The sequence below is a fragment of the Spea bombifrons genome, chromosome 1, assembly GCF_027358695.1.
Source record: "Spea bombifrons isolate aSpeBom1 chromosome 1, aSpeBom1.2.pri, whole genome shotgun sequence".
Lineage (NCBI taxonomy): Eukaryota > Metazoa > Chordata > Amphibia > Anura > Pelobatidae > Spea > Spea bombifrons.
Window position 1 is genome coordinate 110,109,185 of NC_071087.1, and position 15,570 is coordinate 110,124,754.

A 15,570-nucleotide genomic window follows, 5' to 3' on the forward strand; every position below is an offset into this window, starting at 1 on the left:
AATATATACATTATAGAAATGTTGGCGAATTAAAGACAAAACATGGAAACCTGATTAATATTGGTGAAAAGAAGTATATTTGTACATACACTTCCACATATTTGTGCTTTTAAGGAGGTTAGTTAATTATACACAGCATGACTGCTATTAAAAGGAAAATACATCTCTTTAAAGTTGCTGTTTCACACCTCCAAAGTGTCACTCTTTTGGTCCTTAATAGAATTTGACGGCAGTGTGTGACGACAAAAATTTGTATAGAAACAACAGAAAATATTTTTAGAAAGAAAAATGTATTTATTTTCTTGTAAATGCCTCACTCTGTTACATAAATAACATAAAGTCTTATGAAAAAGTCTCAGGAAAGCCCCAACCACAGCCACACCCCCAACCACACCCCCTCAAACAAAGGCGTCCCTCTTTGGCCATTTGAAATATTGGGAGGTATGCTGTTCCATCTACTCTGCTATGTTTAACATATCTGTAACAAATACAGCGTTATTCACAGAAATCATTATTTGATCATGTAATATGTGCATCGTTCATCATTTTTGCTGAAAACGTTTGTCAAAAACGTTTGTACCTTTGTTAGGAATAAAAAAGAATGACATTACCAATCTTCTAACATACTGAATGCAATGAACTTCTTGTCTAAGTGGGACAACACCTTTAACCAAACATTCAACGGTTTTATATTTACTTTAGTGCACATTAGCTACATTTAGAGGGTTGCATATACTATATTGGTATATAGGCCTGCTGCCTATGGTAACTTTGTTTTTTCTTCAGAAACCTTTCAGTATCAGTATGTTAGACAATAACACATATTTCAACCATTTTGGAGTAAAATGAGAAGCACAAAAATTTGCAACCACTACTGACAGACAAACAGCCACAATTACAAAATTAAATATGCTATAAGCTATGGAGGATACTTGACTTCTGTTTTCATTTTAATAAAATGCTGTATAACAATTCCTGTTTCGATATCTGTATCTGCTTTATTTAACTGGAAATTAGAAAATAGGACAATTAGAATTTTAATTTAGTCTAAACCCCGGTATTAATGCAATTAAAATGTTTCTAATAAGAGTGAGTCATGTGATGTCTTTTTGTCATCTTTATTGTGTTACATATATCTTGATATGGGTTTAAAAACGTGAATGGACTTTGAGCAAACATAACTATATGTTACAGTAAATGTAACAAGCCTTGATAAAAACCCCTGAGTGGGTTGGAACACGTTTGGAATTAAATTGCACTCATTTATCCTATTGCTGAACATCTTTTGAATTTGTTTAAACATTAAATAGACGGATTCTTATGACTTACATATTATGTTTCAGTTATTTTTTTACTTAACCTATGTATGACTTTCTAGTCATCAGTGTTCTGTGGACAGTGTGTCTCTGGAGACCAACTCCCTGCAGACTGAACTTTTTTGTAAAGTCTCTTGCTTGGGGTTTCTGCATCAATATTCGCTCATGCTGTGTGTCTGCTATTGATGCTTAGTACCAGGATATGACATCATATCCTGACACTCCGCACTGAAGCACCCACAGTGCAAGGGATAGGAATAGGCCTCACGCTCCCACCATAGGACAACAAGGATTAAAGCAAATGGTAGCTAGAGAAAGAGAGGACAGAAGAGGTAAGAGAAAAAAAGAAGAGAGACGAGAAAATGAACATAAAGGAGCAAAGGAGGAAGGGAAAGTGAGAGAGAATGTATTTGTGTGTGTGCTTTTGTGAAGGAAAGCATGCAACTTGAACCTGATGCATGTTTTGTGGAAGGGATCAGGTTCAGACTACTCTCAGGGAACGATAATTCAGCTACAACTATACTCAATCTCAGCTAGTAGTAGAGATATATTGTTAAAAGTCAAACGGACTAGAATGCTAGCCACCCGATACAAAGTTTACTCTATAATTTTAGATTGAACCCTCATTTGGAGAATTTATTCAAGTCAATTAATTACTTTGTTTCACTCCCTTTGCTCTATGAGTGTTGCTATTAGGTTCACTAATCTTAACCACTGGTGTAAACTCCATATCACTGCAAACACTGAACAAGTGAATGACTTTCTTCTGGTTTTTAGTTTTGTTCCATTCAAAGCAGAATTTTTCTTGAATATTAGGGAGATTTATTTCTCAGTTTCACACACATTGTGGCAAAGGATTGTAAGCTTGTTTGAGCAGGGCCCTGCTTACCTGTTGTTTCTGTAAGTCAAATTGTTATGTTATGTACTGCTTCTTATGTCCCGTTTTCCCATTGTACAGCGCTGCAGAATATATTGGTGCTATACAAAATAATAATTATTATTATATCAAAGTCAGTTAGCACGCTATTTCCCCAAGATATTTAATAATCAGTATGCTATAAAATAATGAAGCTCATACCCGTTTGCCCATATGTTATAGTAAGCAACACTAAAATAGCTTATACAGTGTTAATCTGTGGAGAGTACTTCAAGGGTTCAGAGTGAAACAATCCAACAGGGAATCTGCATTTTCCTAAAGGAAAAGGGCAGACAACCTATCATTTAAGGACGTTGTGGAAATCACAAAAGCATCAACATATGTAATTAACCCTGCCTGGAGTAAAGAAATTCCCCATTTTGCTGGGGTGCTTCGAAGAATATAAAGGGCTTTCCCATCACAATTAAGAGTTTCACCGACATACAACAGCACAGACGTGAGACGGGTGAGACCCAATAAACTGGCAGAGTTGCCTGCATCACAATATCAATGTGCAAGGCCTTTTTATATTGAGTGCATAAGGATTTAGGACAAAAGAGAAACCTCAGGTAATTGGGGGGAAAATTCTAAATCATGTAGCGCTAATTATAGTCATTTTGTTTAATAATGTTATTTTATTAATACTTATTTTAATAAATTGCTGCATTACCCACTATCATTACATACACTGAAATGTGTTTATAATATGGAGACTAGTTTTTTTGCACTCTTTTTGGTGTAAAGAAAGCTTTCTCAAGTATTTAATTTCTAGTTTTATCTCAATAGACATAGTTAGATTTAAAATACTGAAACACTGACGAAATGTAAATCCACATGTCAAACATTTTAGTTTAGTTTAGTTTAGTTTCAGCTGCTCTGATTTAAACATTTTTGGTCGGTATGTAAAACTTTTTCGGGTGTTGCATAAAATGTGCAATTCCACGTCGAGCATAGAGTAACATGTAAATGTAATTTAGACAGGACTGGATAGTGCACATTGAGCATGTTGTTGCCTAACAGATACGTCTTGGACTGCTTTATTGGGCCACTTAGATGGATGTGCCCATCTGGCTGAATGATGCCAGTCCTACCCTGTGCTTGCTTAAGTGTGTATTGTATTGGTTTGCAATTATACAGAGTACATTAACAATAAACCCTGGTAAAGGGAGAGTCGTTTGGTACACAAAATGTGACTTTTACTACTAAAAGGCAAGATATAATGATGTTTTTTATTGTTAGTAATGAATACCATCTCTGTATCTCTATGAACCATCAACTCTTCCCTTCTGGGTATTGTTATATAGAAGTATTCCTTGGAAGAAACCTAGGAAGAGATCACTAACAAATCAAAGGTGAGACAGAACCATGAGAATACACCAAAAATATTAAACAATCTTATTGTTTTTCAGTAGAAGCAGAATTTGATGGTAAGTTAAAGCCACTTTAACTTGCCATCACATTTAATCTACACATCTTTCTACCTGGTCCTTGTCATATGTCTTGCATTTTATGGTGTGTTACTTAATATGTAGTTTATCTTTGTTTTAAGGAAGTCTATATCTAAATACCAAAGTTAACGTTATAACTGTTTATAATCTTAGGTATGTGGTTGCAACCATAAATAAGAATAATTTATAGCTAATGAAGGGTTGGAAACAAGCTGGGGTATAAGTTATTGGAGCTCCTTTTATGAATTTGACATTTTGTGTGCAAATGACTTATTTTTACCAGGAAAATTACTTTTCTCAGTAATTCCAAAAACATATGCTTTTCCAGTTTTAATATTTTGTTTTCTTTTAGCAGTTCCACCCTAGAGCTGTGGATGTATCATCAGAGCTGACCTAAAGCAGATTATGCTACCCATTTTCCTCATCATATCTATGGCTATCCTGGCAGCTACCACCATTATTGGCATTGTGTCAAACTGCTTAATATTAACCATAAATATGGTTGAAAAAATTAAGGGTATGAGCCTTGGCTCTTCTGACCTTATCCTGGTCACTCTTGGAATATCCAATATTACCTTCCAGTTTGTGATGACAGCAAATGACTTCCTGAGTTTCTTATGGAGTGATCTATACTTCTCAGACAGAGTTTATTCTGTGTTCAATGCCTTGCTGTTCCTCCCTGTCTTCTCCAGCTTTTGGTTTACTGTCTGCCTTTGTGTCTACTACTGCTTACAGATTGTCATATTTACCCATCCTTTCCTGATGCGCCTGAAATTGGGAATCTCCACTCTAGTTCCATGTTTTCTTGTGACTTCTGTCCTTACTTCTGTAGCTATTAGTGTTCCAGCTGTCTGGAGCACCTATAGAGACCAAATCAATGAGAACATAACAGGCAACCAGAGTCTGGAAATTAATGTTCCCAAGCTAAATATCACATACCTGCTTCCAAGCAATATTATTGGCTGTTCCCTGCCTTTACTTCTTGTCGCTATCTCCAATGGACTGATCCTTAGGTCACTTGCATCTCCTAAAAACAAAGTAGAAAAGGCAAGCAAAGCTAATAGTCCTCGTGCTGAAGCCAGAGAACGAGCTGCCCGTACTGTTGGTTGTCTTCTTATTCTCTATTTGTCCTTCTACATTTCTGAGATTATAATGTTTGTGGATCTTTTTCCACCTAGCAGCCCTGGGTTTTGTGTTTGCCTTATATTCATATATACCTACTCCCCAGCTCAATCTCTTATACTGATCCTTGGAAGCCCCAAACTCAAAAAAGCATTGTTGAGCTTACTCCGACTTTGTGACAGATTGAGAAACGAAGACACAAAGATACCGAAAATTATCTTTGTTGAGCTAAATTCTCAGAAAACACCGGATTACTTAACAAATCGATAATAGTACCTACTGAGGTTTTTGTTTCTAACATATGTTTTCTCAGTGTATCCATTGACATACGTTACAAATGCATAGAAAGCGATCCAAATTTAATACACTGTGTTTCATAATCATATTCCCAGTTTGATTTATCATCATTGATTTCAGGGATTTTTTTTACCATTCTTTATTGTAGATATGACTATAAGTAAAAAAAAAAAAAAATAGTTCAATTTCATATACAGTACTGTTCAAAAGTTTTAGGCAGGCTTGCAAAAATACTTTTATTTAATTTTTATCATTTAACAAACATATGTAGGTTGAAACACAATTATTAACCAAAGCAGAAAGAGATGTGTAGAATAAAAATGAGCGAGGAACAGTCAAATTTACTAACAGTACTGAAGACAATTTAGTGTCATCATACACCATGGCAAAACTGAGCACTGCAACAAGACACAGGGTGAATCATCAAAGTCCCTCCCAGATATTAATTTCCAGGCAGACAGGGGTTTCCAGATGTTCCATCCAAGCTCTTTTAGAGAATGCACAGAATGTTGAGGACCTTATTCACAGTGGTTGCCCAAGGAAAGTGCAGCAGCTGAAGGCCACATCATGCTCACTATTCTTTGCAATTGGAAGATGTCCAGCAGTGCCATCAGCTCAGCATTAGCAGAAAACAGTGGGACCCTGGTACACCCATCTACTTTCCGGAGAAGTCTGGTCAGAAGAGGTCTTCATGGAAGACTTGCAGCCAAAAAACTATGCCTCCAACATGAAGCAAGTATAAACAACTCACTAAAACACAGAAAGTGGGTTGCAGAAAAATGGCTGCAGATGCTCTGGACTGATGAGACAAAATTTGACATATTTGACTGTAGCAGAAGACAGTTTATTCTCCGATGGGCTCGAGAACAGTACAAAGAGTGTTTGCAGGCAACAGTGAAGCATGGTTGCAAGTTTGGGGTTCCATTTCTTCAAATGGAGTTGGGGATTTGGTCAGAATGAATGGTCTTCTCAATGCTTGAAGAACAGGTAGATACTTATCAGGGAGGCACCTGATTGGCCCCAAGCTTATTCTGCAGCATTTCAACGACCTCAAACATACAGCCAAAGTCATTAAGAACTATTTTCACTGTAAATAAGAAAAAGGAGCCCTGAAAGTCATGGTATAGCCCCCACAGAGCCTTGATCTCAACATCATCAAGTCTGTCTGGGATCGCATGAAGAAAGAGAAGCAACTGAGGCTGCCGAAATGTACACAAATGATGCTGTTTGATTTAGATTTTTCTTCTGTTCACTCAATTTGCATTTTGTTAAATAATTAAAATAAAATATATGTCTATTTTTCAAAGCATTCTTACTTTAAAGCATTTTTCACACCTGCCCACAAGCTTTGCACAGTATTGTTTTATTTAAATATATATAGTATTTAAATATTTATTTATTTTAAAAAATATATATTTAAGTATTTAAATATATATATATATATATATATATATATATATATATATATATATGTATTTAGCTGCTACTCTAGGTAGAAGTGTAACGGATCAAGACAAGCCCTGGATAATAAGAGAAAGGGCTGCATGACTGGGCCTATATTAACAGTAAGCTGCTGTCAGGATGTAGAAGGGGGTCATCTGTAGGACATCCTATAGGGTTCCTTGTCCTGCTTGGGTGGGGTTTCTGGCTGTCTATTTATGGGACCCCCTTTTCCCGCCTTTGGTCAGATAATATTTGCCAGCTTATTAAGCAGAGAATCCGTTAAAGCAGTGAATCCCCACCCTCCCTCCCCAATTTTTTCACTTTTATTTATCCTAACGGAGTCTATGGCTGAATTCTGAGGGTTAAGGTGATATGTTTACAATTGGCTGGTATGCCGACGTTATGTTTCATGTTAATTTCTCCACGGGTTCAGTCCCTGGGGGAACTTTGGAAGGGTAGGGTGTTCCGACCCAACGGTTCCCGTATGGTATTTGGCGGGACATCCCTACAAATGTTATTTAACAATGTTTATGCTTTACTAATTTTCTACATTTTTTGTTACAGTAATAAAGCGCTGTGGCCTTACACTTTCCAACGACCTCATGTCTCTTGTGTTTTTTATTTATGTGTTTCAACTGTATGTTAATATATAGTGCCCGAGTCATGTGAATTTTGTGCACAAAATGACACTTCACATTTTAGAGGAAAGACATCATGAAACAATGTGATACAAATATACTATGTTCTATATTGTGGAAAATCTCACTTATTTACTAAATCAAACCAGTTACCACTTTCCAAAAGTGATAAACATGTAAAGGCTAATTTTAACTCCTCAAAATAATTTAAGTGTTTATTTCAGTTGAGGGAGACAATGATTTGTTACTACCTTTATTTTATATAATTTAAAAATATGAAATATAAGGGTGCTAAGATGTGTGTTGCCTGTCGCAAGGTTGAAGTGGTTCATAATAAATGTAAAAAGTAAGGTATGAAGTTTCAGAGGATAATATGATGTAATGTCTGAAAGAATAATGATCACCATGTGTGACTTTATTGTATGTTACTAAATGATGTCTGTGGTCTGTCATTTTTTTGTGCTTTTTAATGATAATACAGTTTTAGAATTTCATTTCTAAAGATGTTTTCTTAATGTGTGTAATAATGATGAGTTTTGTTCATTTGTTGGAAACCTGATGTTTTTGTGTGCTCTGGGTGTGTTTTTTTTCTGAGCTTCACAATATTTTTTTGGCCTGTAGGTGCTCTGGAAATTGACTGTAAAGCAAAAATTATATAGCTCTATTGGTCCACGAAAAGATGCAGTTGACAATTTTTTTAATATTTTTTTACAAGATGGCTATCAGTACATATAAAAATGCAATATTTGCTGATTATGTTAAAAAGCCTCCCTAGGCAAGGCATGTTAAGTAACCACGGCACAGTTTAATACTACATACTTTCCCACGGCAATAAACATACAATAAAAATTACAAATACAGTCACTAATATCGGTCAAAGTTAAGCAGACTTTTTGATGAATATCTTGTAATTCATTAAAAGTATCCTTTCTTGTGCATATTTCATATTTTTGTAGGTTTTTTTGACCTATAGCTAAATATATACACTGAACAGCCATAACATTATGACCACTGACAGGTGAAGTGCATAACACTGGTAATCTTGTTATCATGGCACCTGTCAGTGGGGGGATATATAAGCAGCAAGAGAACATTTCATCCTCAAAGCTGGAAAAATGTGCTAGCATAAGGATCCGAGTGACTTTGTCAAGGGCCAAATTGTGATGGCTAAACAGCTGTGTTAGTGCATCTCGAAAATGGGAGCTTTTAGTCTGCAGTGGTCAGTACCTATCAAAAGTGGTTCTATGAAGCAAAAGTGCTGAACTGGTGGCAGGGTCATGGGCGGCCAAGGCTCATTGAAGCACGTGGGGGGGCAAAGACTGGCACGTGTAGTCAAATCCACAGATGAGCTTCTGCAGCTCAAATTTCTGAAAAAGTTAATGGTGGATCTCATAGAAAGGTGTCAGAACACACAGTATCGCAGTTTGTTGCGTATGGGGCTGCGTAGCCGTGGACCAGTCAGGGTGCTCATGCTGACCCCTGCCCACTGCCGAAAGCACTTACAATGGGCATGTGAGCATTAAAACTGGACAACGGAGAAGAAGGTGGCCTGGTCTAATGAATCATGTTTTCTTTTACATCACGTGAATTTCCAGGTGTGTGTACGTTGCTTACCCGGAGAACACATGGCACCAGGATGCACTATGGGAAGAGGGCAAGCCAGCAGAGGCAGTGTGATTCTTTGAGCAATGTTCTGTGATAAAACTTTGGGTCCTGCTGTTCATGTGGATGTTAGTTTGACACCTACCGCCTACCTAAGCATTGTTGCAGACCATGTACATCCTTTCATGGACACAGTATTCCCTGATGGCATTAGCCTCTTTCAGCAGGATATTGTGCCCTACCACAAGGCAAAAATGCCACCTTCAGAGGTCTAGTGGAGTCCATGCCTTCACAGCTCAGGGCTGTCGCTTTTGGGACCTACACAATATTACGCAGGTAGTCATAAGATTATGGTTGATCAGTGTGTATATATATATATATATATATATATATATATATATATATATACACACACCATGAAGAGTACTTATATTCAAGTATGAAATAAAATATACATGGCTTGGACCTACAGTCCTACTTAATCAGTATCAGGTGGTAGTTGTCCGTTTTCAAAAACGAAGCTTGTTTAGTGTATAGTATGTTACATATGAGTATTGCACACAAAAAAAATGTTTGCAAGGTTGACAACAAAATAAAGATAATATCCATGGTGTATGAAAGTAATAAATAGTTAAATTATACGGTTCCATTGTTTTGGGTTTATATGAGAACAGGAGTGATTTTTATCAGTATTTAATGCACTTATATTGGAATTATCCAGGTTTTTCAGGAATTACATCAGTGGTTCATGATATTCTTCGAACATCCTTTATCTCACAGTTGAATCTACTGACTGGTCTGCAGGAGGTCTCTATCCTCCCTCCTATTCAAGTCTATGGAGCATATTGATACAGCTTTTCAACAATGTGGGCTGCTGGAGAATTTTTTGTTTGGATTTTTAGTTTTGGGATAGGCCCTTTGCATAGGCAGAATTGAATATGCATAGCTTGGTGGGTCATCACTCAATTAGTCCTTAAAGTAAGTGAACCTGCTTTATTTATATTTATATTAAACAATATGATTTAAATACATATAATATATATATATATATATATATATATATATATATATATATATATATATATAATATAAAAGCATCTCGGCACCAACACACATATAGGAAGGTACATATGAACAGAGGCACAAGACTACAGGAACTAGGATGGAAATACGTATGTATATGAAGGCACAAATAAGAAACACAAGGACGACCACAGCGATAAAGTGAAAAGGAACAAATGAAAAGGAAGAAATTTTCCACGAGAAAATTGTTTTAAGCTAAAGTGCTAATTTTAGGACTTGCTCATAAAAATATTTTTTATATATATATATTTTTTTTTTTTTTGCCTTTTTTTTTTTTTAAATGTATTTTACTAATCACATTGTGATTAGAAAGCTGGGCTCCGTTGACTTGCCTGGTTGAATGCAGTACCTGTATTCAACCTGCACGTGGAGCCAGATTCTCAGGAGGGTCTGAAGAGACTCTCCTGAGAACTCTTTTCTACTCCATTGTTTTTTTTGAATGGACGTTGCCATCTTGCGAGTGGTGGTTGTGACCGCTCTCCGGAACGGTCACGGCGCGTCCTGGGGTGAGTGTTCGGTGTCACTGAATGCCTCTTGATTGGGGCATTTCAGCGACACCATTGAAGTTTAGGAGGCGATCGTTCATCGCCTCCTAAACTCTTTTAGACAGTGTATGGTGGACAATGACGCCCCGGGGAGGGGCCAGACATGGCCCCTGAAGCTGATCGCGGTGTTGCTGAATGCCCCGCATCAATTGTGGGGTTAATGGTAAGGTACTTATTTTTTACAGATGATACCAATGTCTGCAACAAGGTAGACCTTCCAGGTGGAATAAGTCAAATGGCAAATTACTTACGTAAATAAGAAGAATGTCGTGAGTGTGGCAGCTGCAGTTTATCAGGAAAGACTTAGGGATCTTAATATGTATAGCTTGGATGAAATTAGAGAAAAGAGAGATGCAATAGAAACATTTAAATACATAAATGGATTAAACAAAGTACAGGTAACAAGCTTATTTGAAAGGATGAACAAGAGGTCATAGTCTAAAACTAGAGGGTCAAAGGCTTAATGGTAATGTAAGGAAGTTCTACTTTACAGAGAGAGTAGTAGAAGTGGTGAAGCCTAATACTGTGTGAGAATTTAAACAGGCATGGGATAGATATAAAGCTATCCTCAATATGGGACCAGATCAAGGACCGATAGGGGCTTGAATCCTTAACATCAAGAAAAATGGGCAGACTAGATGGTCCGAGTGGTTTCTATTTGCCATCAAATTCTATTCTATGACATGCAAGTTGAAATGTACATTGAACACATGTACTTGTGTTCACTCCCTTGTAAGTCACAAAATCATTTGCAGATTAGTAAATCTTCGAGCTGACTTGTGAATACGAGCATGCAAGTCGAATCTGCTCAGTGAAGGTAACCCTTAACTCAAATGACTCACTAAACATCTTAGCAAATTGATATATATGATAAGGAATAAGACTAACCAAAACCACAACACTGAGTCTATAGGTTAACTTGTTGTTTTATCAGAGGGGAAATGTCAAGCAATAGAAGAAATGTTAAAGAAGCAACCAAGAGTGATGATTTTGAGGTCAAGAAGAGACATTCACCTAAAAAGTGTTTTGTGCTTGATGTGATGTGTTTATTAAGCACTTCAGTGAGTTTATACTCCAGACTATAGAGTTGAAAATATTTTAGGTGTTTACAAAGAATCCATTTTAATAATGCATTAAACTGGCTGGTAGCTTAGTATAGCTCATTATGGTATCTTGGCTGAACATGAGAATTTAAAAGATGAGTATGGATTTTATAACAGTATCACAAAATGAATTTGATTAAGTGGACAGATAAGTGGGTTAAAAATGTCTTGGGAATATAGACATTTGTCCTTTCTGAGTGGAACAAAGCAGGACAATGAGGTTTTAGGTGTGGACTGTGATCATGAGAAGGAATATTGGTCTGTAGTAATAGGTAAATGGGCTAGAAAGCAGATAATGGTAGAAAGGCATAAAAGGATGCTAATAATAAATTATTTTGATAAAAAAATTATTTTAGTTGGGAAGAACTTCTAATATCAAACTAAAACCAAACTAATATCTGTTAGTTTTTTATATAGTGGTGTAAAATTATAGGCTAAATGTATAGTTTATACTTTTTATAGCAAAAATAAAGGCTCGTGAATACAAAAACTATAGGGCGGTGTAATGGAAGCATGTTTATTTGTGAAAGTAAGTAGTATACACTAACTTCAAACCTACTTGTCTATAGATCTTCTGTACAATCCCAAAGTTAAATAGAAAACCGCAGAGAACTTACAACCTTTCTTCAAATATTCCTAATGGAAAAGGTGAACAAAACAAGATCATGCAAACCTATCATTTGTACTTGTTCTGGGAATCATACAGCCATGGAACTATATAATTATCACTGCAGTAATGAAATATTCCTTAATTACTGGGGTATATAATATAAAGGTTTTCCCATCACAACTCAAAGGGCATTGAGAGTTGCACTGATTGCACTGATACAATACAGCAGAGACATGAACAAGGTGAGAACATCAGAAAGTCTGCATACACATAGGAAAACACAGGGAATCTACAACCTTTAGTAAGGGAGAACCCTGAGCCCTAGGTTACTAAATCAGGTTGGTAAAATCAGTATACTTTCAGCACGTAAATATGTAAATATTGGTGTTGTGCTCAATTTCTTCTTATTTGTATGCAAAGGACTGATAATTTAACATTCATTAAAATAATTTCCTAGTCAATACGTCTAAAGTAAAGATTTTTAATTAAGTGATATATATATATGAAATATTCTTTTGCAAAGGTATGAGTAATGCATGATGAAGTCTTTAAGACATAGTATCCATGAATTCTCAGCTCTGAGTTTTGTCATTCAAATAAAATCACTTGGTACCGTAGAGCCATGATTTAGGGTCATGCACTTGGTAATATTTCTAAGTAAAGCAGTCTGTACTCAACAGGTTTTATGTATCTCTTTAGGTGTATCTGGAATTATTTATGCCCATATTGGATTATTTCTCAAGTTTATTCATTTTTGGCTATGGATATATCTCATTTGGACTTGCTTTCTAAGAAGAAGATGGTGAGTTTGTAAAGGTAACCAAACCTTAAAACGCAAAAAATTACAGCAGATCCCTAGAATGTAGTGTCCCATTTCTTGTAGGTGGAAGAAGAAAAATGAAAACATTGAACAAATTACATTATTAAACTATACCATTCTTTAAAGGTATTTTAAAAAAATCCATATTACATTAGAAATTATAAATGAGGGTGAGAATAATGTACATAACTCTGTGATGCCGGCATCTCCAGCTTCAATAAAAGCTCCTTATTATTAATGTGCTCTAATATAAAAATATGTTGAATAATAACCCAATAAAACATGTAGTGTGAGCTATAATAAGAACCATAACTAAAGTAAAAGATATTGTAATAAGATTTCTTGTTGCAATGTTACTTTACTTTTACTGTACCGGTATGATTTAATCGTAATTATTGGTCAGGTTAACACTGATTTAATGATAAATCATACCATGGTAAGCCAGAAGGACATAAAACAGCTTTATATTTATCAGGTCAACTCTTTTGTGTTAAGTATGTGGCCACTATGTGGTTGGTTCTAAGCTTAGAAACCTTTCATTGTCCATCCATATTGTTAATAAATGAAAGCCATCCTTCTTATTCAGATCTGTAAAACCATAATCCAACAAACAAATGCATTTAACACATAACCTAATAGACTTTCCATAACTGATTTTAGTAGTTTATAACTTCTCCAAAAAATAACGTTTTGAGTTTATTTTTTCACCATGTCAATTTGTGTTTTTGTTAAATCTCATTTAGATTTTCCATGTTGCAAGCAAGTAAATTTCCCATCAAGATCAAGCTACCATAGATGATGCTGCCTGTTTTCCTCTTAGCATCCATGGCTATATTGGGAGCCACAACTGTCATGAGCACTGTTACAAACTGTATAGTTGTCTTCGTAAATGTTTCAGAAAAGTCAAAGGGGAAAAGTCTTAGCTCTTCCGACATTATCCTGATCACACTTGGAATATCCAATATCATCTTCCAGTTTATAATGACAGCCAATGACCTAATGATCATTTTATGGAGTGACGTCTACTTTTCAGACGAGATTTTCTCTATTTTCAAATCCCTGTTGTACTTCCCCATCTTCTCCAGCTTTTGGTTCACTGTCTGCCTTTGTGTCTACTACTGCTTACAGATAGTCATGTTCACCCATCCTTTCCTGACACGACTCAAGCGGAGAATCCCCAAGTTGGTTCCATGTTTTCTTGTGTCTTCAGTCCTCACTTCTGTGGCTATTAGTGTCCCAGCTGTTTGGAGCTCATACAGGGACCAAATTACTGGCAACGTATCTAGCAATCAGAGTTTGCAAGGCAATGTCCCCAAGCTGAGTGCCTCATACCTCATTTCAAGCAATATTATTGGCTGTTCCCTGCCTTTGATGCTTGTCGCCATTTCCAATGGACTGATCCTTAGATCCCTTGTGTCTGCTGGCAACAAGGCAGAGAAGATAAGCAAGGCGAATAGTCCACGTGCTGAAGCCAGAGAACGAGCAGCCCGTACTGTTGGTTCTCTTCTATTCCTCTACATGTCTTTTTACATTTCTGAAATCATGATGTTTGCAGATCTCTTCCCAGCCAGTAGCCCAGGTTTTTGTATCTGTTTAATGGTTATATATACTTACTCCCCGGCACAGTCTGTCATACTGATATTTGGCAGTCCTAAACTCAAAAAAGCAATACTAAACTTACTTCGACTTTTCCAGAGATTGAGTAATGAACATTTGGAAACACCAAAGATTCTCTTTATTGATCTCAAAGTCCAGGAAATTAAGGATAGTTAAAAACACTAGCAGCAAATATTTTTTCACCAGTCTGATTTCTGAAAATTCTGATTTTGAAATGTATATCAGTTTGTAATCATCACGCACGCATTTTAACATCATGGTTCCTCTTCCAGATATTGTAAATTGTAATGTTTTACTTAAACTGAATCATGCAGTTACATGTAGAATTATTTTAATGTATTTTTGTATTAATTTATTTGCTGAGACATTAGGACAATTAACATGCCAGTGTGGTAAATAAAGTCTAATACCATATACTAATAATCTTTTACAACAGCTCTCTTGTATGTAGTCTGGATGTTGTCTTTAGGCAACGATATACAGAACTCCTGGTCCGATTTTATTTTTTTCCGAGGCCTGGAATTGAACACCACTGCTGTATAGTAGTGAATAAGAAGGTAATTTGGTCTACCTGTCTCATTAATGCAATGAAAGACACTTAAAGGAAAGGTATATTACTAAATGTTAGGGGTTATTTGGCAGAGATAAATGAATATACAGTCCTAGAAGTATATTGGAAAATATAAACTGGTTTGGTACTTTACCTGCAGAAGGTAAATAAGTAGTGGCTTCTGGAAGCATTTTTTTGTGTATTTTAACACCACTGCAAGGTGAATCTTGTAAGAGAAAATTTCTATGTGAAAACCGATAAGTGAATCGTTAATTGCCGGGAAGGTATTAAAAGATGATGAAGAGAGAAAGTATATCTTGTAAGTGTTAACTTATGCTGGATTTGTCTTATAACACCAGTGGTAGCATACTGGAAAATGCCCCTCTGTCTGCATCTTGTAAGCAAGACCCCATGGGCCATATTGCTGTGACAGGTGTGAACAAGTTCCCATCTTAGAATC

The 15,570-nt window shown here is 36.1% G+C and overlaps 2 protein-coding genes across 2 annotated transcripts; both read left to right on the plus strand.

The window, feature by feature from the left end:
- Positions 1-4,085: 4,085 nt before the first annotated feature.
- LOC128462790 (taste receptor type 2 member 40-like) lies at positions 4,086-5,072 on the plus strand. Its single transcript, XM_053447974.1, has one exon. It carries the CDS (start codon positions 4,086-4,088, stop codon positions 5,070-5,072), a length of 987 nt encoding a protein of 328 aa, XP_053303949.1.
- Positions 5,073-13,741: 8,669 nt separating this feature from the next.
- Positions 13,742-14,903, plus strand: LOC128474557 (taste receptor type 2 member 40-like). The gene has a single exon (XM_053456910.1). It carries the CDS (start codon positions 13,742-13,744, stop codon positions 14,714-14,716), a length of 975 nt encoding a protein of 324 aa, XP_053312885.1. The 3' UTR covers positions 14,717-14,903.
- Positions 14,904-15,570: the final 667 nt, after the last annotated feature.